At 36.1% G+C, this 26024-nt stretch overlaps 2 protein-coding genes across 2 annotated transcripts in view; both read right to left on the bottom strand.

Moving 5' to 3' along the window:
• Positions 1 to 896: 896 nt before the first annotated feature.
• Positions 897 to 16606, bottom strand: slc35f3a (solute carrier family 35 member F3a). The gene is made up of 8 exons (XM_073828800.1): positions 16548 to 16606; positions 13478 to 13692; positions 8150 to 8495; positions 3778 to 3997; positions 3525 to 3650; positions 3191 to 3383; positions 2246 to 2335; positions 897 to 1692 (listed from the first exon to the last, which is right to left on the bottom strand). The coding sequence occupies exons 1-8, from the start codon at positions 16604 to 16606 to the stop codon at positions 1442 to 1444; spliced, it is 1500 nt and encodes a 499-aa protein (XP_073684901.1). The 3' UTR covers positions 897 to 1441.
• A 4496-nt stretch (positions 16607 to 21102) lies between these two features.
• Positions 21103 to 26024, bottom strand: part of kcnk1a (potassium channel, subfamily K, member 1a) — an 8166-nt gene continuing 3244 nt past the window's right edge. Inside the window, exons 2-3 of the mRNA XM_073828523.1 lie at positions 23930 to 24325; positions 21103 to 22652 (exon numbers count right to left, since the gene is read on the bottom strand). Of these exons, the coding sequence (XP_073684624.1) occupies positions 22390 to 22652; positions 23930 to 24325 (659 nt within the window). The 3' untranslated portion in view covers positions 21103 to 22389. The remainder of the gene's footprint in view (positions 22653 to 23929; positions 24326 to 26024) is intronic.

Raw genomic sequence — 26024 nt, 5'->3', positions numbered from 1 at the left:
AGGTCCCACAAATTTTGTGGTTTGAGCATTTTTGTGTATTTGAACCCTTTCCAACAATGACTTAATAATTTTGAGATCTATCTTTTCAAACTGAAAACAACTGAGGGACTATTATAGAAGATTAAAACTGATGCTCCAGAAGGAAAAAAATATGCATTATAAGCCAGGGGTGTAAACTTTTGAAAATTTGAAGATTTGTACATTTTTCTTATTTTGCCTAAATATATATTTTTTTTCATTTAGTACTGTCCTTCAGAAGCTGCTTACATGTTTCCCAGAAGACAAAGGAAGTTACATTTACCCTAATCTTAAAATTCAAAAAGTTTTCAGCATCAGTGAGCATTTAAATCTTCTGAAATAGTTGCATATGAGTCCCTCAGTTGTCCTCAGTGTGAAAAGATGGATCTCAAAATCATAGTCGTTGGAAAGGGTTTAAAAACACAAAAATGCTGTAAAACCAAAGAATTTTTCAAAAGAACGGCAGTCAGTTTAACTGTTCAGGACAAACAAGGGACTCGTGAACAACTAAACATTCAACATGAATCACTAAACAAAAAATCAGCTGTGGATTATTCAGGTAACAACAGTATTAAGAATCAAGCATATGTAAACTTTTGAACTGGGTATTTTCTCTTTTGGACTATATGTAAATGTCTTTTATGTGAAATATCTTACTCAGGTCAGTACTAAATAAAAAAAATAACATGAATTTTGTATGATCCTTCTTATTTTGGTAAAATAATTAACATTTTTCAGATTCTTTAAGGTGTATGTAAACTTTTGACCTCAACTGTAAACGTACATCTATATATATATTTTAAGGAATGCTACAATACGCATAGGATATACATTCATTCTTTATTATTGCTATAAAGAAGTAACAAAAATCGCCCTTACAAAGGTTTACATTAAGCCTTAATTCCACAGGAATATATGAACCAAGTATTGCCACTGATAAAGATATAATGCAAGATATTATTTTGAGGAATCTATGGGTGTAGCCTTTGTTTCAGATTATATGAGGCCATAACACTGTCAAATACATATGCAGAGTATAGAGAACCAGTGTGAGATCACAGCTCATATCAGGAGTATTAAGTTATGCTGAAGAGTGTGACAATGTGCATTGGAGATACTGGCAATATACGAAGGTACTTCATTCAACAAATGAAGCGACAATGAAATATACAAATCTACACAAGACAGTTTCCAAACTCTCACACAGTGGCACTTAAAAATAAAACTTGCTCAAACCGAATCAAATCCTAAAGCTTTGCATAGAATCATCTTCTGATCTACAGCACCCTCCTTTGGATCTCCAGCAACTTTCATCACATAATCAGTTGTTGCTATTCAGTTTGATGTGCAACTGCACATCACAAATGTGGAAGAGAGTAATTTGGTGCCCATCGGGAGCTTTTGGAATGAATGAAATGCACAGTCAGTGGATGCCAGGAGTAGTTTTGGAGTTGCAGTTCTTGGCCTCTCGCGGCCTGATGCGAAGCGTCTCTGAATGTTTGTCTCTGGCGCTCTCTTGTGGCTCTTCTCGGTTGTACAGCATTGAACGCAACCGTGGCAGATACTGGTCCCAATCCTCAGGTAGTAAGAGCAAAAGGAAGCCCAAGCAAATGATGGACACCGCAATTACGCGTACACTGTTGAGCTGGATCTCACCCATGTAGCGATCTATGACTGGAGTATTAAAGATGAAACTATTTGAAATCTTTGATATTTACACTACATTTCAAAAGAATTTAATTTTTTTGAAAGAAATGCACACGCATGCATTGTGTACTGTTCTGAACGCAGGGTGGAAACTGACATGAAAGAGAAGAAACTGTTGAATAAATTATGTATTTTTGTTTTCTTCAAAAAGTATTCTCATAGCTTCATAACATTACAGTTGAACCACTGATGTCACATGGACTATTTTAGCAATATCCTTACTACCTTTCTGGGCCTTGAATGTGTCAGTTGTGTTGCTGTCTATGCAGCGTCAGAAAGTTTTTGGATTTCATCAAAAATATCTTAATTTGTGTTTTGAAGATGAAGCTGAACGAAATCCTACAGGTTTGGAATTACATGAGGGTGAGTAACTAATAATGATAGAATTATAATTTTTGAGTGAACTATCCCTTTAACATACTGCCTAACATCTCCCTTTTGTGGATTACAGAAGAAACAAAAACATACAAATTTGTAACAACATACAGCATTAAAAACAAGTGGCTCTATTATGACTCACCAGCGTTGACAGGCACACTGAGGACGACGCCCAGAGAAATCAGCGTAGGAAGTGTTATCAGAACACCAAAATTCAAAAGGAAGTTGAACACTAAAAGAGCAACCAAAGAAAACAGTTTGATGTTAAAATGTCTTAAAGGGATAGTTTACCCAAAAATGAAAATTACACCATGGTTTACAAACCCTCATCTGACTTTCTTTTTTCAAACGAATACAGTTGGAGTTAAATATTAAAAATATCCTGGCTCTTCCAAGCTTTATAATGACAGTGAATGGGTGTTGAGATTTTAAAGTCTAATAAAGTGCATTCATCAATCATAAAAAGTGCTCAACATGGCTAAGGGGGAATAATAAAGGCCTTCTGAGTGGAATCAATGCATTTATGTAAGAAAAATATCCATATTCAGAACTTTTTAAGCTGCAATCAACTGGAACGCCAATCTCTCGTTTCCACGCGTACAACAGTTAGCGGAAGCTAGAGATTACGGTTTATAAAGTTTTAAATATGGTTATTTTTCTTACACAAGGGCATCAGTTCACTTCAAAAGGACTTTATTAACCTGAAGTACTTTTTATGATGGATTTATGCACTTTATTTTGCTTCAAAATCTCAACAGCCATTCACTGCCATTACACAGCATGGAAGAGCCAGAACATTTTTTTATATTTTTAACAATTTTTAATATAAAAAAAAAAAGTCATACACACCTAGGATGGCTTGAGGGTGAGTAAATCATGGGGTAATTTTCATTTTTAGCTGAACTATACCTATAACAATGGATTTGTTTATTACAAACACACAGCTTTTCACTTCAGTCGATGTTAATTGAGTCATGTGGACTATTTGTAGATTGTCGTGGTATTTTATCAGCCTCTTGAACTCTCATTCTGACGGCACCCATTGAAAGAAAAGTTTGTGTTCGTGCGTTCGTGCCCATCCTCTTACCCAGCAGAAGCGCGGACATGCCACAGATGCTTGGCCATGGCAAATCTCTAGGTGAAACGAAGTCCTCTGCCCCTGTGAGAAGCAGGATCAGAGGTACAGCACTAATGAAGACCAAATTAGCTCCACCGAGGACAGTAAGATACACAGCTGCTTCACCCAGCTTTGCACCACCAAGAACAAGCTTGAACAGAACCTGAAAAAACATATTTACACATAATTTAGACGAAGAGAGAATAAAATTATTAAACGTTCATTTGAAACATCTGTGAAATAACACATTAATGGTGCATGACAGTCTAAGATGTGTTTGTTGTGCTTTACAATCCCGTCTTACTTTGTATATAGCTGCTGTTGATGCAGAACCAACCACAAGGGAGATGCCAATCACAGAGTAGCTGTGGAAACCATCGGCATATGTCATCATAACAATGCCCCCAATGGCTAGAATGGCTGCAACAATCTGTGATTACATGGAATACAGAAACAAGTACAAAATACATTATGATTAAAAGGAAAAATCCATTATAGACTTATTCGCAATTGCACACCGTTTATTTTATAAATTAATTTATATATTATAGACTCACCCGCACTCCCATAAAGCGATCCCGCAGGACAATCCAGGATATTAGGAAGACAAAGGCACGACTACAGCAGAAAAGGGCACAGGCATCAGTGGCAGGGATTCTGCGAAGGCCTTGCAGGTACAGGTAGCTGGTGAGAGTCCACAGCACTCCGAAAGGAGCCACGCGAGAGAGCAGCATCCTCAGTGATAGCCCATCATCTCCCAAGAACTGACAACACTCTCTGTTCCACACACATGCAAATAATGTATAATTGCAAAATTAATCATACCAACATTTCCAGTACACTTTTTTGTAACACAGAGTGCCAAACATGTTTCTATTGATCTTAAAGATGTTTGATCTAAAGTCTTATGCTTAATTATCTAATTAATTAAATAGTCTAATATTGGGCTGCACGATATATCAAAAAATTATCGTTATCATGATATTAGCATACGCGATTTCAGGATCGCAGAGAGTTGCGAAAATTGACATTTATTTATGTGCCAAACATTTGTGCGTTGCATGCATAGGTTGTCCTCATTTGACCAAACAGATGGGGGCTTAATATCTTTATACCCGCCTCCCAAGTAGGTTCTATAATGTTATTGGCTAGAACGGGCCAAAAGGTGAACCTGGTGGCTCAGAGCAGAGAATGAAAAATAAATACGGCAGGAGTATGAAGGGAGAAAATGACAGCAGCGCTGAACTTTTGCCTAAAAAGAACTGTACGTCTCAAATATACAGGGATCAAAATTGCGACCGTTTATGCTCCCAAAATTGAATCTGCGCAACCTCAAATTATATTTGGGAGCATTTGTGCAAGTGCGAGAAATTGTTGTGGTGCGACCTAGTTTCATTTCTTTACAAACTTTTCCTAACCTAACTACTGCACAGACTGCTGTGAGTTGATGCGTTTGCCGTTCTCTCCAACATTACATAATCATTTAAACTTAATCTTTATTGTTACCTTTAATGAAGATTTGAGATATTAGCCGTCTTCCTGTCACTGACAATGCGCACCGCTGAACTAGGAACCGGACGTTTTTTTTCTGAAACCTCTGTTCCGAATTTGCACAAACTGCATTGCAATTAGGGGTGTGTGGTATGACGATATTTGATTGTGGACAGTAAAAAGGTTCTGTACAACGCGACATTCATTCACATCAGATGATAACTGATGGACCAAGTTCCACTCATGAAGGGGAGTATTTTCCACTGGGGACACGCTTTTCAAAATCTTGTTGGTGTCCTCCGACTTTCAAATGGTTTTGTTAAAGTAATCTCTCGTATTGCAGAATGCATGCTCTACACTGCCGAGAGTTTTGCGCGATCCTTAAAACGAAACCAAAAGTAAAAAGCGCACACGCATTCAAAAGCTATTTTAATACCCCATATTTAGAGAGCGACTCCCCAATGCACTCAAATTAGGCTAGATAAAATATCTAGGCTGTTATTAGAATGTGGGCTATAATAAGTTGTGTAGTTGTCTATAACTCTGTATCGTACTTGAAAAAAGTTTGCACTTTGAATATTGAAAGAGTAGTCTACTTTGAATATGGCTGCATTTATTGTCTATTTTTTGTTATTTATACTGTAATTAAAAAAAAATTATTCTGAGGCTTTCAGCCCATTTGACTTGCCTGGCAATTGGAATCGGCCATGAAGAATCAAGATCAGTGCATTACTAAAACGAAATTGGGTGCTCCTAATTTTTTTTTGATGCTCCTAACTTTTTGAAGTTTAATAGTAAACTTTTTGTTTAATATTATTTTTTTAATTACATTTTTGTTTAATAATATGTTTTATTTAAAAAACAAACAAACAAAAAACAGGCAAGGCAAGGAAATATTTAGTTTAAAATCTGCTCTTGAGTGTATGGTTACATGTAAATAAAAAGTAATGTTTGAAAGCAATTCATTTTGTGTTTGCAGGTCTATGGTAACAGCAAACCAGAAATCAGAATATCTGCCAAGGTTTCAAGTCATTCATAGTGTTTTAAAGTCAAAATTTTTGCAACTTCCTTGACAGTTTTTTTTTTTTAGCCTGAATTAGATTTAATTCGGATGACAGAAGATTATCTATTACCTGTTTATTTTAGCATGATCATTACATATATGAATGATTTAAAAAATAATAATAACAATAATAATTATTAAAGCATTTCTCTAGGGAAATGTAATATCGTAAGAAATATCGTTATCGCAATATTCAACACCAATATCGCATATCGCATATTTTCCCAATATTGTGCAGCCCTAGTCTAATACTTAAAATTATTTTGCAGACACATACACTACCAGTCGAAAGTTTTTGAACAGTAAGATTTTTAATAGTTTAAATAAGTCTCTTTTGCTCACCAAGCCTGCATTTATTTGATCCAAAAACAGCAAAAACTAATATTGTGAAATATTTTTACCATTTAAAATAACTGTTTTCTATTTGAATATATTTTAAAATTAATTTTATTAATTCCTGTGATTTCAAAGATGAATTTTCAGCATTATTACTCCAGTCTTCAGTGTCATATAATCTTTCAGAAATCATTCTAATATGCTGATTTGCTGTTCAAGAAATTCTTTATTATTATTATTATTATTATTATTATTATTATTATTATTATTATTATTATGAATATTTAAAACAGCTGAGTACATTTTTTTCAAGATTCTTTGATCAATTTTTTTCAGGATTCTTCAGGATCAATAGAAAGATCTAAAGATCAGCATTTATCTAAAATAAAACGCTTTTGTAACATACAATATACCATTTAAAAACTTGGAGTCAGTATATATTTTTTTGTTGTTGGGGAAAGAAATTATAGAAATTAATACTTTTATTTAGCAAGGTTGCTTTAAATTGACCAAAAGTGATAAATAAAGACATTTAAATAAAGACATTTAAAATGTTCCAAAATTTTTTTATTTCAGATAAATGCAGTTCTTATGAACTTTATATTTATCAAAGAAACCTGAAAACATTCTACTTAGCTGTTTTCAATATAATAATAATAATAATTAGCCTGGCGAGCCAGACTTACATCAAGATGTTTAGTCTGGAAACTCTCCATAGACGCGGCTTACTCCGAGGGGCGGGATAAACGGTTGTCTCTCAAAATCCCTATGCACGCAATAGGATAGCGCTTCAACCAATCAGAGCAACGAAGAAGGTGACGTAGTAATTGGTATATTAAGCTTTTTCCGTATCCAGTCGGCAAAACTCCAAACACATCTTCCTTTTTTAAAAATGACTTAAGTGCCGTTCTTTGCTCGTTTCTTAAAGAAAAACTTAACTCCAAGTCCTCCAGAGTCGCGGCCAAAGCCGATTCGAAAGACCGCTGTTCGACAGCTGCAGCCGCCATTCTTTGTTTTTCAAGTGGCAGCCGTCGCAACTCTGTCGTCATATGTTAAGCCCGCCCCGCCTACTCTATACGCGTTGTGATTGGCCTGACCCAATTTGGGTTTTTGCAGCTAGAAGGTCTATTGAGAGTGTCTAGACCCACCTGGCTGCAAAATAATTTTTGCTGCCGCTAGGGTGCGTCTAGATTTCTAGGCTAAATAATAATAATAATAAATGTTTTTGAGCAGCAAATCAGAATATTAGAAATGATTCCTGAAGGATCATGTGACTGGAGTAATGATGCTAAAAATTCAGCTTTGAAATCACAGGAATAAATTACATTTTTAAATATATTCAAATAGAAAACAGTTATTGTAAACAGTAAAAATATTTAAAAATTGTACTGTTTTTGCTGTACTTTGGATCACATAAATTCAGGCTTGGTGAGCAGAAGAGACTTTTTTTTAAAAACATTAAAAGTCTTACTGTTCAAAAACTTTTGACTGGTAGTGTATATCTACGTATGAATTTCTTTACAATATAGCTAGTAATGTATTAACAAACATGAACGAACAATGAACAATGCATTTATTACACTATTTATTCACCTTTGTTAATGTTATAAAAAATACACCAATGAGCCCTTTAAGATGTGCTCATTGAGACCTGAAACTTATTAATAAAGTAAATAGGTTTTTATTTCATGAAGAACTAATAACCAGAAAACGATCCAATTTAGAGACACCCTGGTTTCATTAAAATCCAAAAGTGCTGCTCAGTACAAAAGTCTTAACCTTTAAAAACCATTTGTGCTGAACTCACAAAAGACAAAAAAAAATGCCATGGGACATTAAGAAAATGAGATTAACGTCAGGTTCTCTATCTAAGCAGCCTAGCCTAACGAAACCGCAAAGTCAACAAAAGGTGTCTGCATAAAACCAAATATTACACAGTGCAGCACTTTTGCAAAGACTTCTCACTTTGACATGCAGCACAGTTTCATAGGTCACAGAATCAGATCTCCTTGCATGACAGGAAATCCAACCCGTCTCACCTGAAACGCTGTCTGGGAGTCTGTCTGTCCTTGCTACAGCACAGGTGACCCATGTAGTAAATAGGAAAGATGGCACAGTTCCAGGAGGTGGAGAACCAAGTAAGGGTGAACGGGACATTCAAGCGTCTGACGGTTATTTTGGCCATCTGAGTGCAGCCTGACCAAGAAATGCAGATGCAGATGACAACAGCAACGCCCCACAGTGCTCTGCGCAGGTGTACTGCAGTCATATGCAAACAGCAGCAGAGCCTCTGCAGCCTGTTCCCGCAATCTGACTTGACTGTTCCTGTAGCAGAATGGCCATCCACCTTCACTTCCACCTTCTCGCTGTTGGACTGGTCCTCCCCTGCAGATACAGACAAGATAAATGCATAATACAAAGTCATAAGCATAACCACAGGCACAGCCACAGGTATTTAATCGCACTACCAATGTTGGTCCTCAAAACATTTCTTAATATTATCAATGTTGTGCTTTTTAACATTTTTCTGGAAACTTTTTTCAGGATTCTTTTATGTATAGAAAGTTTAGATAGAAAAACTACACTTATTTGAAATAGAAATCTTTTGTAATATTATAAATATATTTACGGTCACTTTTGATAAATTTTATGCATTGTTGCAGAATAAAAATATTAATGTCTCTCAAAAATGTATCTTACTTATCCCAAACTTTTAAACATTACTGGATTAAGTCATATTGTGATAAAGTAAATAAACAATAGAGTTTCAGTTATGAAAAACAAAGTCACAACTCTAAGATAAATGACTCGTCCTTAACTTTTTTGAAGTAAATCATATAGTTATACAACATTATAAAGCAAGATTAGATTAGATAGCAAGAAGCAATAGACAAGATGTATGAAGAATGTACTGCTGTCCATGGTACTGAAGATGCTACACTCTTTTGAACTCAAAACCAGTGATATGGAGCACAAACAATAGAACAATACATGGCTGAGATACAACTATTTGAAAATCTGGAATCTGAGGATGCAAAAAAAGAAAATCGCCTTTAAAGTAATCTAAATTAAGTTCTTAGCAATGCATATTACTAATCAAAAATTAAGTTTTGATATATTTATGGTAGGAAATTTGCAATATATCTTATCTTATAAAATGTTGACCCATACAATGTATTGTTGGCCATTGTTACAAATATACCCATGCTACTTTAGACTGGTTTTGTAGTCTATGGTCACATTTCTCCTTTATATACCATACTTCTGCCCTCATGGCCTGTAAGAGGACATTTAGTATGTACTGTCCAGAACCTGCCAGACATGAAGGACAGAGATGTTCATGTGGAGTCAGACAGACAAGGAGTCAGACAGACTGTCCCCAAGTAGCAGTCAGTCAACAAAACAAGTGTCTCATTATCATACTCACAGTCTCACACCACAGACCACAGTCTGGGATAGTTAATGTGATCTGACAGCCAGCTCAGAATTGCACACATTGACCCAGGTGTCAATAAGAAGATGGTGGAGAAGTGGTTAAAGAATTGATTTTTAAATCCAATCCTATACAGTGGCAATAAGTGAACTAAAAACATGCTGAACTGTCCAATTAACATTGAACTGAAAAGGGCTAACTGGATTGCACAAACAAATCAAAACCATTATCCTAGAAATTCGCCATTATTGCATTTATTTGGCATTTGTGGGCAGGTTCATATGCACATCTGTCTGTTCATCTCTCCACTGACTGCTGTATGATGTAAAAAAAGCAATGTCAAACTATTTTTTATTACACATAATTGCCAAACTGGAGCTGCATTCTTAAAAATAAAGGTTCTTTAAAGGGTTCTTCAAGCGATGCCATAGAAGAACCATTTTTGGTTCCGCAAAGCACCATTTAGTCAAAGGTTCTTTAAAGAACCATCTCTTTCTTACCTTTTTACAATCTGAAGAACCTTCTTTCGCACAAAGAACCTTTTGTGAAACAGAAAGGTTCTTCAGATGTTAAAGGTTCTTTATGGAACCATTTAGACAAAAAAAGGTTCTTCTATGGCATCGTGAAGCACCTTTATTTGTGTGTGGAGGAATTATTCTCTCACTATTAAAGGGATAGTTCACCCAAAAATAAAAAATACCTCATGATTTACTCACCCTCAAGCCATTCAAGGTGTATATGACTTTCTTCTTTCAGGGGAATACAATATGAGGTATATTTATATCTTGGCTCTTCCAAGATTTGAAATGACAGTGAATGGGGTTTAAGATTTTAAAGTCCAATAAAAGTGCCTAAATCCATTATAAAAAAAGTACTCCAGACAGCTCTGGGGGATTAATAAAGGTCTTCAGTGCATTTCTGTAAGAAAACTATCCATATTTGAAACTTTATAAACCGCAATCTCTAGTTTCCGCTAACTAGAGTTTCCGCTAGTTTTAGGGATGCTGTAGGATGTAGGCATAGCATAAGCTCCGGTGAGAATATTACAGTCTCGCAAGAACCAAGTGTTGTTTACAGCAAAGGAAAACCAGTCTCCTATTATATCAAAAAATTTTTTTTACAAATCCTCATTTTGTACTTCTAATTCTGGTGTTTTGCTCTGTCCACTGTGCTTCCACACTGTAAAAAGTTTTCACCAGTTTCAACTTAAAAACTTAAGTTTAGCAGCTGCCTTAAAATTTTCAGTCATTTCAACTCACAAGTTAAATCAACTCATTTTTATTGCAATAAGTTAAAATGACTTGTAGTTTCAAGCTGATTTGACTTAAAAAATTTTAAGGCAGCTGCTGAACTTAGGTTTTTAAGTTGAATCTGGTGACTTTTTACAGTGCATGTACTTCACCACATTCGGAAACTAGAGATTATAAAGTTATAAAGAGGTTTATAAAGTTTTAAACATGGATATTTTTCTTATAAAAACAACAATTCGCTTCAGATGGCCTTTATTAACCCCCAGTTTTTTATAATGGATTTAGGCACTTTTATTGGATTTCAAAATCTTAAACCCCATTCACTGCCATTATAAAGCTTAGAAGAGCCAGGACATTTTTAATATAACTCGGATTGTATTCATCTGAAAGAAGAAAGTCATATACGCATAGGATGGCTTGAGGGTGAGTAACTCATGGGGTTATTTTCATTTTTGGGTGAACTATCTCTAAGTTTTAAGGATGCTCTGTTGCATCATTTGAACTCTGATACTTATGATGAATGATCTACTTCAAATGCTCTAAATGGTGAGATCTCTGCTTATGCTCTCAGTGGTTTTTAGAGGACTCAACATCTTTACTTCACTACTACTTAAGTATTATTTTGGAGAATTTGTTAAAACTGAATATTTGTATCTGTTGCAACTGCATTCACAGATTTTTTTTTTACTCCATTACATTTTCATGTAGACTAGAATAAAATACTCTCAGTAAAGTAAACTTCATATGTTATTATGACTTAAATCTTTTCTCAATTATTTAAAAATAAAATCCTAGTGTGACCAGCAAGTCAACAAATCATGTTCACAAGTTTAACTTGTGCATGAGACTGCACATAAATCTTATGCAATGATGCAGTCAGTGGAGGAATGGAAATGAGAATTGAGAGAAACCTCATTTGCCCCTGCTGACTCAGCAAAACTGGGCTCTGACTCAGTTATACCTTCTCATGCATAGTAGAAACTCTGACAGAGCAGCACATCGTAACTCAGGCTACAGCTCAAATACAACAATAGATCAGAGGTCCCATTTGCTAAACGGACATTTGCAGAATATGCAGGATGTTTATGTTTATCTTTTGTTTTTGTTTTGTTTTTTAATAAGAGGGTTCATAAAAGTTTTATTATTTTTGTTTTGTTTTTACCGTGTACAGTATATACTTATAGAAAGTAACTGAGAAGGTTTTTTTGTTTACCAGTGATCTGACTCAGCTGTTTATCAAATGGGTGATAGATTGTGTTGGCTGTGCCTGTGTCAACAGTATTATAAAGTGCGGCCACAGAGAAATATTTGTGCGTGGGGGTGCAGAGGAGCTCAAATTGATGCAGGGGTGTGAAGCTGGTGTTTGATCGATGTGTTTACATCATAAAGCATAGATGTTCAGCGGTTATATAAAAAAATAAAAATATCAAAGATCCAAACTCATAAACAGGACTAGCAGCTTGAAACATTTTTTTTTTCGCTGTAACCTTTAAGCCACCTTTAATTTTTTTTAGGGAGGAGTCAACCAGATTATTTCAAGTGCAATGCAAAGCACATACAAACAACATACTGCAGTAAAAGTTTAGATCTTAGATGTTTACCTAGATTTTTTTATTATCTTTAGAAACGCATAATAATATTTAAAATATCAGTAAGCGTAATATATATAAAATCATCATTTATTGGGTACTTTTAATTGGGAGGTGGCTGTCCCGAACCCTACATTTCAATTTATGAAAACAATATTGAACCATTTTTTTTTTATTATTCCATTGTTGTTTTTAAAATATCTTTTTGCCTTTTTAAAAAAGTTTTTTTTTAATATTCCTGTGTCATCTCTCTCATAGCTACAAGCTGTGATTAGATAGGCCACATAATTTTGAGGTAAATTGTTTTAAAGGTCTAAAAATCTGTGCGTAACTGTAAGAACCGTGACTACCGAACACATTTTTTCCGAAATTAAGCAGACTTTGCAGGATTTCTCTCCATATAATGGACTTCTATGGTGCCCCCGAGTTTGAACTTCCAAAATGCAGCTTCAAAGGGCTCTAAACCATAACAGCCGAGGAAAGAAGGGTCTTATCTAGCAAAACGATGGGTTATTTTCTATAAAAAATAATTTTTTTTAGAAAAAATTTAATTGATATACTTTTAAACCTCAAATGCTCGTCTTGTCAAGCTCGGCAAGACAAGCATTTGAGAAAAGTATATAATTGTAAATGTTTTTAGAAAATAACCGATCATTTCGCTAGATAAGACCCTTCTTCGTCGGCTGGGATCATTTAGAGCCCTTTGAAGCTGCATTTAAACTGCATTTTGGAAGTTCAAACTCGGGGGCACCATAAAAGTCCATTATATGGAGCAGGGGCGCCGCTCGCAATTTTGGGCCCTATGACAAAATATGAGGTTGGGTCCCCCCTACCACACAAAAGCAGATCTCTGGGGGCCCCTAAAAGGCGTGGGCCCTTAGAATTGTCCTAATTTACCCCCTCTTAGCGGCGCCCCTGATATGGAGAGAAATCCTGAAATGTTTTCCTCAAAAAACACCATTTCTTTACGACTGAATAAAGAAAGACATGAACATGTTGGATGACAAGGGGGTGAGTACATTATCTGTACATTTTTGTTCTGAAAGTGAACTACTCCTAATCCTATTAAAAACAAGCATGCATCAAGCGTACTACCTCTAAGAGATGCGTCCCAGGGCTCATAGCCATAATAACCAGTGATTCTCAGGATCCGCTCTTCTATGGATGCGTTTTTGATGTACTCGACCGATCTCGATGACTTCAATTCTTCACTCAGATCTTCATCAACGACGAGGGATTTCAGCTGTCGGATCTGAGGACTGATATCTGACAGGCGGCGCGGACTCATGTCTGAAGGCTTCCTCGTTCCCCTGAAGTTAAAAAAGAGACATCAGAAGACTGCGGAAATTTATAGCTTAGAACCAACCTGCATGTAAACACACCGCAAACTACAGGCACGACGAAACGCAACGCGACAAAAACGCTGCCAATCACTGTGTACAAAACTGCAAGCGTTTACTAGTCAAACTTGGAGTTGCGTTGAACTGCATTCTTAAACAGTGCAAAGTTGTTTATGCTAGTAATGCTACAGCCAACTGCGAGCAAGACGACTGCATTTAAAACGACTAAAAGGATGCTCGCTCATTTTGAAGCATCTGTAGTCTTTTTGCCAAGAAATGTATCAAGTAACTCACTCTGAGGCAGGGAAGCTCTGTTTCATTCGGCACTCCGATGAGCCCATTTTAAGACGCAGTTACAGAATCAAGTGTTTAAAAATCGTGACTATTCATGGTAAAAAGTCAGAGGGAGATCCAGAGCTCTGAGCAGAAGCAGCACTGCCGTATGAAGACACGACCACCTGTGAACGCAGTGCGCCTGCGCAGAGACAAATTCTGATATCCTCTCTAAGTTATAAGCTTCTATTCCAACTATTTTAATGTTTCATCTTATATCATTTGGCGTTATCAGTGTTGACCACCAATAAACTCTCTTTAAAACCTTTTCACACTCACACTAATTTAATTTGCTCAACAATAAGAGGATTTTGACATCTATTTTTTGTAGTATTTAGCATTTAGTGGTGGAAGTAACATGTCAGACTCATGTATATGAATCACATAAATATATACTATTGGGGTCAAAAGTTTACATACACCTTGAAGAATCTGCAAAATGATAATTATTTCACCAAAATAAGAGGGATCATACAAAATGCATGTTATTTTTTATTTGGTACTGACCTAAATAAGATGTTTTACATAAAAGATATTTACGTGTAGCCCACAGAAGAAAATAATAGTTGAATTTTTAAAAATGACCCAGTTCAAAAAGAAGTTTACATACGCTTGATTCTTAATACAGCTTTTTTTTAAGTGATTGTTTGTCCTGAACAATTAAACTGTCCTGAACATTTTATACAAATGAATTTTTGTCTATTTTAATCCCTTCCAACAATGACTGTATAATTTTGACATCCATCTTTTCACACTGAGGACAGCTGAGAGACTCATATGCAAGCCGAGGGGTGAAAACTTTTTGAATTTGAAGATAAGGGTAAATTTAACTAATTTTGTCTTCTGGGAATCACGTAAGTATCTTCTATTTAGGCAAGATAAGAAAATCTTCATTCTGGTCAAAAGTTTTCACCCCCAGCTCCTAATGCAACATTTTACCTTCTGGAGCTTTAGTAAGCATTTGAACTTTCTGTAATAGTTGCATATGAGTCCTTTAGTCGTTCTCAGTGTAAAAAGATGCATCTCAAAATCATACAGTCTTTGTTGGAAAGAGTTTAAATACACAAAAATTATGAAAAACCAAAGAATTTGTGGAACCCAAAGGACTTTTTTGAAGAACAGTGGACCGTTTAACTTTTCAAGACAAACAAGGGACTCATGATAAACTAATCACAAAAAGAAAAAAACGGTTGTGAATCATTCACGTAACAACACAGTATTAAGAATCAAGCATATGTAAACTTTTGATCTTGACTTTTGTGAAATACCTTATTCAGGTCAGTACTAAATAAAACTATATTATTTTTTGGTAAAATAATTGACATTTTGCAGATTCTGCAAGGTGTATGTAAACTTTTGACCTCAACTATACATTGTACAGTATTATTTGCCACAAGAGCAAAAAACTTTAATTACTGCTGGCTGACTGTAAGGAAGGGTGAGACTAGTTTTTATACAATTATTTCTCCATATTTGCTGTGTTGATACATGTTATATTTAACATGCTTCAGTGTATCTTTCTGAGGTGAACAGGTAAATTACAGCAAACACAGCAGCCCAGCGCAGCCCATCTGTCTGGCACAGCAGAGATGGTAATGCGTGGCAGGGGAGAAAGAAGGCAACTGGCCAAGAGTAGACGAGGAAGGAAGTGGCTCTTGGAGGGTGGCAGACTACCCAGGAAGAAGGAATTGCATGCAAAGCCTTTTTGATTTAATGCGACTGTTTTTCACCAGGGTTTTCAATATCTATAAATTACTTTCAGGTAAGTTTTACACCTATCCCTGCTGCATATGCTCACGAGAAGCATTTAATTTTTACACTTCAGAATAAAATTTAAGTGTTTTTTGTTTATGCCACAAGCCATTCTGGTCTCTACATAAGCATGGGGTCAATTTAATGTCTGTTTAATCTTTTTGTGTTAATTGACAATATTTGTTCCTCCATTTTATTGTCAGAATCTTAATTCTGATTGCTAAGAAAACTAATATGACAGCTATATTTCATCAACAAGCCACACAATTTGAAAATCATTCTTCATCATTTAGAGTAACATGCCAAAGTTTAATACAAAGTTTAATCTCTCATATCTCTAGCTCTTAAGTATGAGACATTATAACCTAATAGTGATGATGACCTTAGCAAACACCGTTAAATATGTTCATTTTTATACTTAATGTACATCTTAGTTCATCTATATCTATGTCACATTTACTCCTTTACTATAGTTTATTGCATTTTAATAAATACATTTTATTTAATTTATTTTAGTAATAATAAATTTTATATCCACTTTATATTTCATTTGAACAAAATTGCTGGTTTGAAAAACCCTGTCTGTTATAAAAATGATTCAAAGTCAGATTTATAAATTAGACTGCAGTGCAAAGAACTGTAAAAATTGAAAGTAAAATCATCTTAACTTAACTCCATAAAAGCACCATTGTACTATTTGGTCATGAAACTGTCACTTAATGAAATGTAAAAGTTTCTACCTGTCTTTTGGAGGACACAGTTGTACACTGGGCACTGGAGTCTCGTCCTCTTTCTGCATTGCGCCGGCACATCATGCGTGGGGATCTTGTCCCTGCAGTGTGGCAGCTTCACGGTCCACAGCCAGGTTTTGAAAGATGGCTAGCAGTGGGGGTGTGAGCCACAGAGTGTGTGGTGAGCGAGGGAGTTCATTGTAACTGGTTGGCACCTATCGATCGGAAGAGCCGTCTCCACCCCAGCACAAACCTCAGTCAGGAGTCCTGTGCTTAGCTAAGCAAAAACTTCTGACAGTGCCGTCAATACCCTCCCGACACCTTCCGCTGGAGAACGCCATGGGGAGAAGCCATGAGGTCTGCACTGCATATGCTTAACTCCAAATTGAGCTTGGCACACACTGACATCTAATGAGGCAGACTGGCTTGGATAAGCACAGGCCATGGGAGAGAGAGTTTAATTGAAAAATCTTGGGTGAGAACTATCGAAGCGCTCTGGTGGAGATTATTCGCGTTTACCAAGGACACACCAAAGGCAGAGTTAAAAGGAGACGTTTATAAATAACAACTGCAGTATTCAATAGTTTGTTCTCTTCAAGGAGAACAGTAGCGTGAGATGGGGTAAAATGTCAGCCAGGGCAAAATGACCCCTCCATTTCTTTTCTCTTCACCATAGATGGCACAAAATCTCATCTTAACACATTTAACGAATGGGCATGTTCTTTTTAATTTAGTCATTTCATATGAATATCAATATTTGTGAGATTTAGTCATTCTGAGTTTTTTTTTTATTTTTTTATTTTCTGTCTCTGGAAAATTGTGATCTGTATATTGTGCTACATATCAAAGAGTTTTTGTCTGTTTGCTAATGGGGAATTTGTGGACCGACTGATGTTTTCAGATTTGGGAAGTAAATATATATATATATATACATATATTTTACTCCACAAATAGCCTATAAAAACATGAATGTTTTTAGATTTTGGAATAAAGACACTTTTATTTTGAAGTGAACAGATAAAATAAAATGGTACAAAAATGCCCTGAGTTGTTACTAATATTATTTCATTTTATTTTAATATTTAATATTTAATGTAATAGAGGGTTTTCACAATGTGTCGTGTCGGCCAAATTGGCGGCACTGAATGTAAACAATGCCACTGAACAAAACACGCATATTTTGTTGATTAGCTGCTAAACATGGTACTAATTGGTCGGACCGGGAAAAACATTTGGAGTACTATAGACGGCCAAAAGTTATAACAAATCAAGGAACAAAAGGCATTTGTGGTTGGCCAAACTGAGCAAGGATTTCCAGGGCAAAAATCTTGGCAACATTCATGTTTGTTCTTATCATTTCTGTCAGGTAGGTGAAATATTAAGCTTATATCTTGTACATATCTTTATCACCTATTAACTTTAGTTTGTCAAAATATTGTGCCCTTTCCTGCTTACTAAGTTCTTCTCTGTATGGCTGTTGTTCACATCCGAATATCTCCAATATGGCCATGTATCCGGGTAACTGACCAAACGTGACGTAAGTGCAAACCCTCTATAGGTTAAGGGCGGATAATTTTCTTATATGTTTTTTAGGTCTATTCTTGCAACATTATTTTACTGTTATAGTTTTAATTTATAGCCATTATATAGACAATAACTTTTGTCTTAAGAATGATTTTAGCTTGACCTTGTAAACTACTGAATGAAATAGCATAGACTTCTTCATCACTAGTGCTTGCATATTTCATTTCATTCTGTAACCCACTTGTTCTATGTCTGTGTACTAGTATTAAAAGCTACTGTGTTTAAATGTTAATAATAATGTTAATAATAAAATAAAAAATCGAATTGAGTTCAAATCTTTTGTAAATAAGACAGCGGTAATACTAGCCTAGACTGCAAACTCCCATTTTATTAACTTTCTAAAGTGTCAAATTAAGTGGAAAAGATGCTTATAATAGCGTGAACTGGCAACACAGCGGGGCTGTGTCCGCGCCCACGCCCTCATGTCACGGTCACTCCGCCAGCAGCGTCGCAGTGGTCATTTTTACACCACAAATGCTAAATCATATTTGCTGTCTAAACTTAATTATACATGCATACACTCATATGAGCAGTTTTAAACAACAAATTAGTCATTCCGAGAACGATTTTTATTTTTTAAAGGAACCGTATGTAGGATTCTGGCCAAAACTGGTACTGCAATCACTTTCAAAATACTGTAGAACGGTGTGAAACATCCCCTCCCCCTCCCCCTTGACTCCAGGTTGCCAGCTACGCTGCAGGAACCTAGGCTGCTACAAGGAGCTTCTAATGGCAAGTGACGAGTCCTACACAGTAATTTTTTTCTTCTTCTGTTAATTATGTTTATGCCTCATGAGAGATGTTTTGCGAAGTAATTATGTATCGCAAAAATGTACTAATGGCGATTAGCGAAATACTTCGTAAAGATGTACTGTAATACCACATTTCAGTCGGAACATAGATTGTTTTCATACCCTGCTAGTAGTGCGATATAAAGCTTTTTATGAACGCATTTAACACGGGCGACCGTGGAAAATCCACTGTGTACGGAAGCAAAATTAGCCAAACAGATGAATCTTACCTGTCCAGGAGAAAATCAGCAACGATGGCGTCTGTCTTCAAATTTTTCTCCGTTTTCAGCCGTCTCCATCTTTCAAAGGCATCTCCTGTACAAATCCTTGTGTTATTTCGGACTTTGTCACAACGTATTTCGGTGTCATAACGAGGCTTTTAGGTTTCGTAACGTTATACATGTTTTATCCGACAAGTTCGTAACTGCAGCTGAGCTTGCAACCCGGAGGACGAAACTCTACTAACTTTGTGATTAGTAGACAGCTGGAGGGTGGAGCCTCAGACCAAAACACAAAATGACAACAATAACATCAGTTGTGGGCTGCAACTGTCACTTTTAAATGACAATATCCTGGCCGGACCACTGTCAGTGATATAAGTATTTGAAATGAACATGATTTCTTAATGTCTAGTGACATGTCAGGGCCATTTTATGATTAACTGAAATAAATGTCTTACATACAGTTCCTTTAACATGAACAATTTACCGAGATCCAGACCTCCCAGTTATTATAGAGGGTTTGAACTTTTGTCACGATTTGGTCTGTTACCCAGATGACCGGCCACAATGGCAATACTCGGATGTAAACAACAGCATGGATTGCAAGGTAAATGTACTACTGGATATGTTGTTCTGCTAATTTATGCTGTCTAAACCACGAAAATAAAGTGTAGAAGCTGCTAAATCATATAAGAACATAGTATGCAGGAATAGGCGCAATATTTTGACAAACTAAAGTTAATAGGTGGTAAAGATACATACAAGCAGTATTAATTATGATTTTAGCCTAATTTTTCACCTACCTGGCCGAAAATGATAAAAACAAACGATTGTTGTCAAAATTCCTGCCCTGCCACTCTTTTCCTTAATTTGTTATAACTTATAAAAATATTTGGAGTACCTCCAAACATGACAATAATTGACCATTTTCAGCAGAAACAATCAACTAAATGTGAGTTTCATTTGGTTGGTGGCATTGTTAACATTCAGTGCCACCAATATGACCAATTGATGACGCGTCGTGAAAACACTCAAAAGTTCAGTATTTATTAATATTCAAAAAGACAGGGATGTCACCTTGCTCCAGAAAGGAGCCGGGGTCATCTAACCCTCTTTAAGTTGATCTACAAACTCAAAAGGGGTGTTAAGAGATAAAATATGCTGTACCTTTACCTTTGGTGTCACATAAAATGAATGAAGATTAAATTGTAATCTCACATGTTTTTCTTCTAGTTTCTAAAGATTCCAGAAGATTTGTGCTTATTTTTATGATAAACATCTCATGTCAAGTCAATACCTACAGTAAATGAAACAATACTGTGACTTCCAGGTGGTTCCAGAGGCATGCTAGAAAAATAAAAATTTCCATTACATGTTAATAACGCATCTAAAATATAAACCAACAGATACCATCCAGAAATTATTCAGAATACTACATATACTCAAAACCATAATTTCCCCATGATAAGAACGAATTATTCTCCTTTGGAGAAACCCTGAAATGTAACCTCTTGTATCGTTTCAAGCAAAATACAGTGTTCATTTACAAGCTCAGCTTTCTCAGCAATATCATCATATGCTGTGATGATAATGAAAGTGACATTTAGATGAATGTCTAGGGGAACTCAAGAAGGTCTCTTATAGTTGCCCTAAGCAGAGGACAGCTTGTCCTGTTCAAGTTTAACAAGGTGAGCACAGCTGCAGGGCCTTGTTAACATAACCTCGGCTTAATTTCAGCACCACTATTACAGGATGGCATCAAATTCACTTTCAAACAGCAGAGTAAATATCTCTTTTAACAGCACTGAGCAGGCATCCTGATAGACTGTTAACAGACTGTACAGCTGCTCAGGGTTTTAACACACCTATATAGCCTAGCAAAATGATCTAAGTAAACAACTCTGAGAGGTAGAGGAGATATGTTTGGATTACATATGATATATGTTCTGTTGAAGTACAACATCTTGCTCAATAACCAAAATCTCCAGTTTATTCTGTTTTGTTAAAGTGCGAGTCAATAATTGCACAACTTTCAGTATCCTTAGGCATGTGCAAATATATAATGAAAATATATAAAAATGAAAACTACAAATGAATGATAAAATAACATTAAAATAACATTTCCTTCAGCAATATACCCAGCCACTCATAAGAACGTACCGATGCACTGATGTGACTTATGTTCTCGGCTTGCAATACAACAGTAATGGCACTCAATGCACAACAGCACCTTAAGGTGGTGAACAATTCCTACTGCAACTGCAGAAGAACCAACATGACTAAAGCCAATGTAAATAAATTAAATACACAGATTTTTGATTGTCTGATGCCTCTACTATTAATTTAATTAGTTAAAGTTAATTGAAGAATGTATTACTAGGAATGTCATCAGGGACCTGCCCACTTGCCCCTGTCTATTCTAAAAATCTAATGTGTATATATATATATATATATATATATATATATATATATATAAATCGCCATTTGCAGACTTTGAATAGAGTTAAGGCTGGGATACACTATACAACTTTTAGAAGTACTGATTTAAAAGTCTTTCCAAAAACACAACAAACTCACGCAGACTTACTGTTGACAAATGAAAACAATGTGTTCAAAATTGTCTAAAATTGGATGGAATCATAATTTGAAGCTAAAAAAAATTGAATCTGTGCCCATCATAAAATACTCAATTTTCTGTGAAATCTGTCAACTCTGAATGTCTAATATCAGTGGGCTGGGAGTGTTGACTTGTCCAGACTGCAGATCAGGGCAAATATTTGTATAAAAGTAATGTAGTGTTTTCCTGCCTTAAGCAATGTCTACAAACAGTAACCTTAAATCATGGTGTTCATTAATACATCTGTAAACTATAATACAGGATACGATTCCCTTTTAAATCACCTAACAAGAACAGCATATTAAGTATGTAATGCTAGTCTATGACCACTTACCAGTTAACTATTTATATTCAGAAGTCATGGATGGATTTATCTGTTAGATACACACATATATACACAAAACCCTGGTCACAAATGTTTTTCAGTTCAGCAGCAGCATGAACAATGATGCCATATGATATTGTGTATTCTACAAATTCACACAATCCTTTTCCACAATAAATTAATTTCAGCCTGTGTTTCAAGTATTGATATCTATGGTAGGTTTCAGTTAACTTGACAGCAGAGTACACTAACAAATTACAATACATTTATACTCTTAGTGGAGATGTTTCTAGAGAGAGAATTTTAACACGTCTCATCGGTCCATTGGTCCATTAGCAGTAGTAGGTGAGGCGGAGACTATGTCATCAGGAAATATATCAGTCTTATCTTCTCTAAATGAGGCTGCCTGGTCAGACACAGAGGCAAATGAGAGGTGATCATGATCCACAATGTTTAACTGGTCCTCTGTTTTTTGTTTCCTCAGGTAGAACATCTTCCTGAGCTTTTTCAGCTGCTGAAGTTCACAGAAGGTTTCCAGAACCACCAGCATTGCGATCAAGCCCAATATCAGGTACACTGTTTAGGAGGGATACAGATACATTTAAAGAGGAACAGAGAACAATCCTAAAGAATTAGTTAACTCCTAAATTCAAATTTCCTGATAATATAAAAAACAAATTAACGTTTTTAAAGAAAACATTCCAGGATTTTTCTCCATATAGTGGACTTCAATGGAGATCAATAGGTTGAAGGTCTAAATTGCAGTTTCAATGCAGCTTTAAAGGACTCTTTACAATCCCAGCTGAGGAATAAGGGGTTTTATCTAGTGAAATGATCAGTCATTTTCTAAAAAAAAGAAAAAATACAATTTATGTACTTTTTAGCCAAAAATGCTCATCTTGCACCTTTCCAACGTGACCACGTAATGTGTCAATTCACGGGTGTTGTTGTGGTGGTTAAAAAGTATATAGATTTTTTTTTTTTTTTTTTTTTCTTCACTAGATTAAAACATTATTCCTTGGCTGGGATCGTGTAGAGGCCTTTGAAGCTGCACTGAAACGGCATTTTGGACCTTCAACCTACTGATCCTGATTGACGTCCACTATATGGAGAAAAATCCTGGAATGTTTTCCTCAAAAACCTTAATTTCTTTTCAACTGAAGAAAGAAAGACATGAACATCTTGGATGACATAATTTGAATATGCAAACACTAAGTTAACAAAACAAACCTAAGATAAGTTCAAACAAAGTCAAGTTCAAGTCCAAAGTTAAAGTTCCGCTACATATTTCATTGTCTCTGTTACATAGCATTCAAAAGTTTGGGGTCGGCATTTTTTTAAATGAAATGAATACTTTTATTCATCACAAATGCATTACATTAATAAAAATAACAGTTAAGAATTGTTTAAAAAATCTGTTTCAAATAAATTCTGTTATTTTGGACTTTGTATTTATCAAAGAATCCTGCAAAATGCATCACGGTTTCTACAAAAATATCAAAATGTTTTTTGAGCACCAAATCAGCATATTAGGATCATTTCTGAAGAATCATGTGACACTGAAGACTGAAATATTGTCTCCTGAAAATTTAGCTTGGCCATCACATAAATGCATTACATTCGAAAATATATTCAAATAGATATACGCTATTTTAAATTGTACTTATATTGCACAACATTGCTATTTTTACTGTATTTTTAGATAAATAAATGCAGCATGAGCATAAAAGACCATTTCTAATAACTTTCCAATCCCAAGCTTTTGGCCACTAGAGTATGCATAAATGTAAGAAAGTAAAAGTCAAATATAATCTGCAATATTTGGCTCTAAAAATCAATAACTGTGTACTTACATGTAATGCCCAATTTATAGAATTGTCTGAACCTCTGATGGTAGCCCTCTCCTGGTACATAGTCGCCTAAACCAATAGTACTTAGAGAGATGAAGCAGAAATAGAAGGACTCCAGGAAATTCCAGTCCTCTTCCAGTACTGAGAAGATGATGGCAGGTATGAGGAAGAAGCAGGAGATGATTATAATGGCCAGCAGGGCAGCATGCAGGGCGGCCAGCAGAGGTTTGGACATGCCCCAGCGCCGATGCAGGTACTCCACCGGCCTGCGGGTACTGAACTCCATGATCCTCTGGACCACCGCAGTCAGGAACAGCAGGGTGAACGGGATTCCCACCACTGAGTAAATGATGCAGAAGGCCTTACCACCATCTGACAGAGGAACGGAGTGGCCATATCCTGAAAAAAAACCCCACATGATTACTACACTGAAAACAAATTAGTGCAGAAACAATTTTTATTCAGAAATTGCAAAAAAAAAAAAAAAAAAAGCAAATGGCAGGTAACACAAAAATATTATTTTCTTGTAAAACATACTGAAATATTTTATTTATTTTAACTATTTTAAAATCTTTTTTTTCCAGGTTGGAATTATGTATAAAGCAAATTAGTAATTGTAAATAATATATATTTAGTTGTGGGAGTGGCATATTTTAGTTTTTGATATTCGAGATAAGGTCATTGGGCTAGTTCTGGCTATTTTTGACTGACATATGAAAAGTTACCAGGAATGTCAAGCGTGTTACCTGTTGTAGTACTTAAATCCTGCTGGATTAAGTTATATAATCCTTGGAAACACAACACACACGGCATGCTTATCCTTCAGACATCCTTCAACTCACACAGAGCAACTGATTACAAAACCACTAGGGCCCCTGTAAATATGTGAGCATGCACTTATTTTGCTTTATTTGTTAATACATATTTCTTAATACATTTAGTAATTATGTCGCTTTATTAAAGAATGTCTTAATACATTTAGTAAATTCTCTGAAAAATAGGTTTGTTATAAAATTTTGTCTATATTATATAGCATATTTAGTACTATATGTTTTTGCTATTTTTTTTTTTTCTTAATACATTTTGAGCACTTGAGCTATTGTTTTTAATATTAACTTAAATAAAAAGAGCTAATTGCATGAAACCACTTGTCATTTGAAACAATGAAGCCTATTATAAGCAATTTGGTCCATACAGAACTATATATATATATATATATATATATATTGTGACGGGCGTCCCGAGGAGCTATCAGCGTCGCCCTGGCAACACACGAGCACCAGCTGGAACCACTCACCGTGAGCCAATCGGTCACGGCCCCACCGGCTTTATAAGCAGACTCACAGAACAAGAGGATTGAGAATCATCTCCGATGCAGCGTGAGACTTACCTGATCTTGTGTCATTCTTCCCACAGACTCGCCGTGACCGCTTGGCTCCCCACTTCCGGGTTGCACGCACCGGGGTTACAGCACTCTCTTGCACAAACCCCTTCACTGGCCACCGTCACTGGGAAGCTCACCTACCAGGAGGAATTCACCGCACCGCCACAAAGACGACGACATCACCTCACCTTCCTCCCGTATTATTCATTCTTGCTGCACCTATCTAATAAATCCACCCTCCGGGGCTCACCAAACTCTTGTCTTGTTGTTGTTGTTCCCCGCCCAGCCACAAGGTGGTGGAGAATGCGGGCATGAGCCGGGCCTGAGAACACCAACGAGCAAGAGTTTATTTACACCGCCATTTTGCCCCGCCATTCACTCCGGTTGTTTTTCTGTTTTCTTTTTAGGCGCGCTCCTCCCCGAGAAACATGGAGGACCTTGTGAAACAGCTTACTGAGGTTAGCGTCCGCCAGCAGCAATGTTTTGAACTGCTTACCGAACAACATGGCCACGTTCAAGGGTATTTGGCCGAACTACGCTTATCAGCCGCTCAGAACGTCCCTCTCCCGGACCCACGGGCCACCGCTGCCCGGCTACTACCCAAGCTGACCGCACATGATGACATTGAGGCCTACCTTAAGATGTTTGAATCACTCGCTCGCACCGAGGGGTGGGCGAGAGGTACTTGGGCTGCAGTACTGGCACCGTTACTCT

The sequence above is a fragment of the Garra rufa genome, chromosome 22 (genome assembly GCF_049309525.1).
Source record: "Garra rufa chromosome 22, GarRuf1.0, whole genome shotgun sequence".
Lineage (NCBI taxonomy): Eukaryota > Metazoa > Chordata > Actinopteri > Cypriniformes > Cyprinidae > Garra > Garra rufa.
This window is presented reverse-complemented; position numbering and strand designations above follow the sequence as displayed.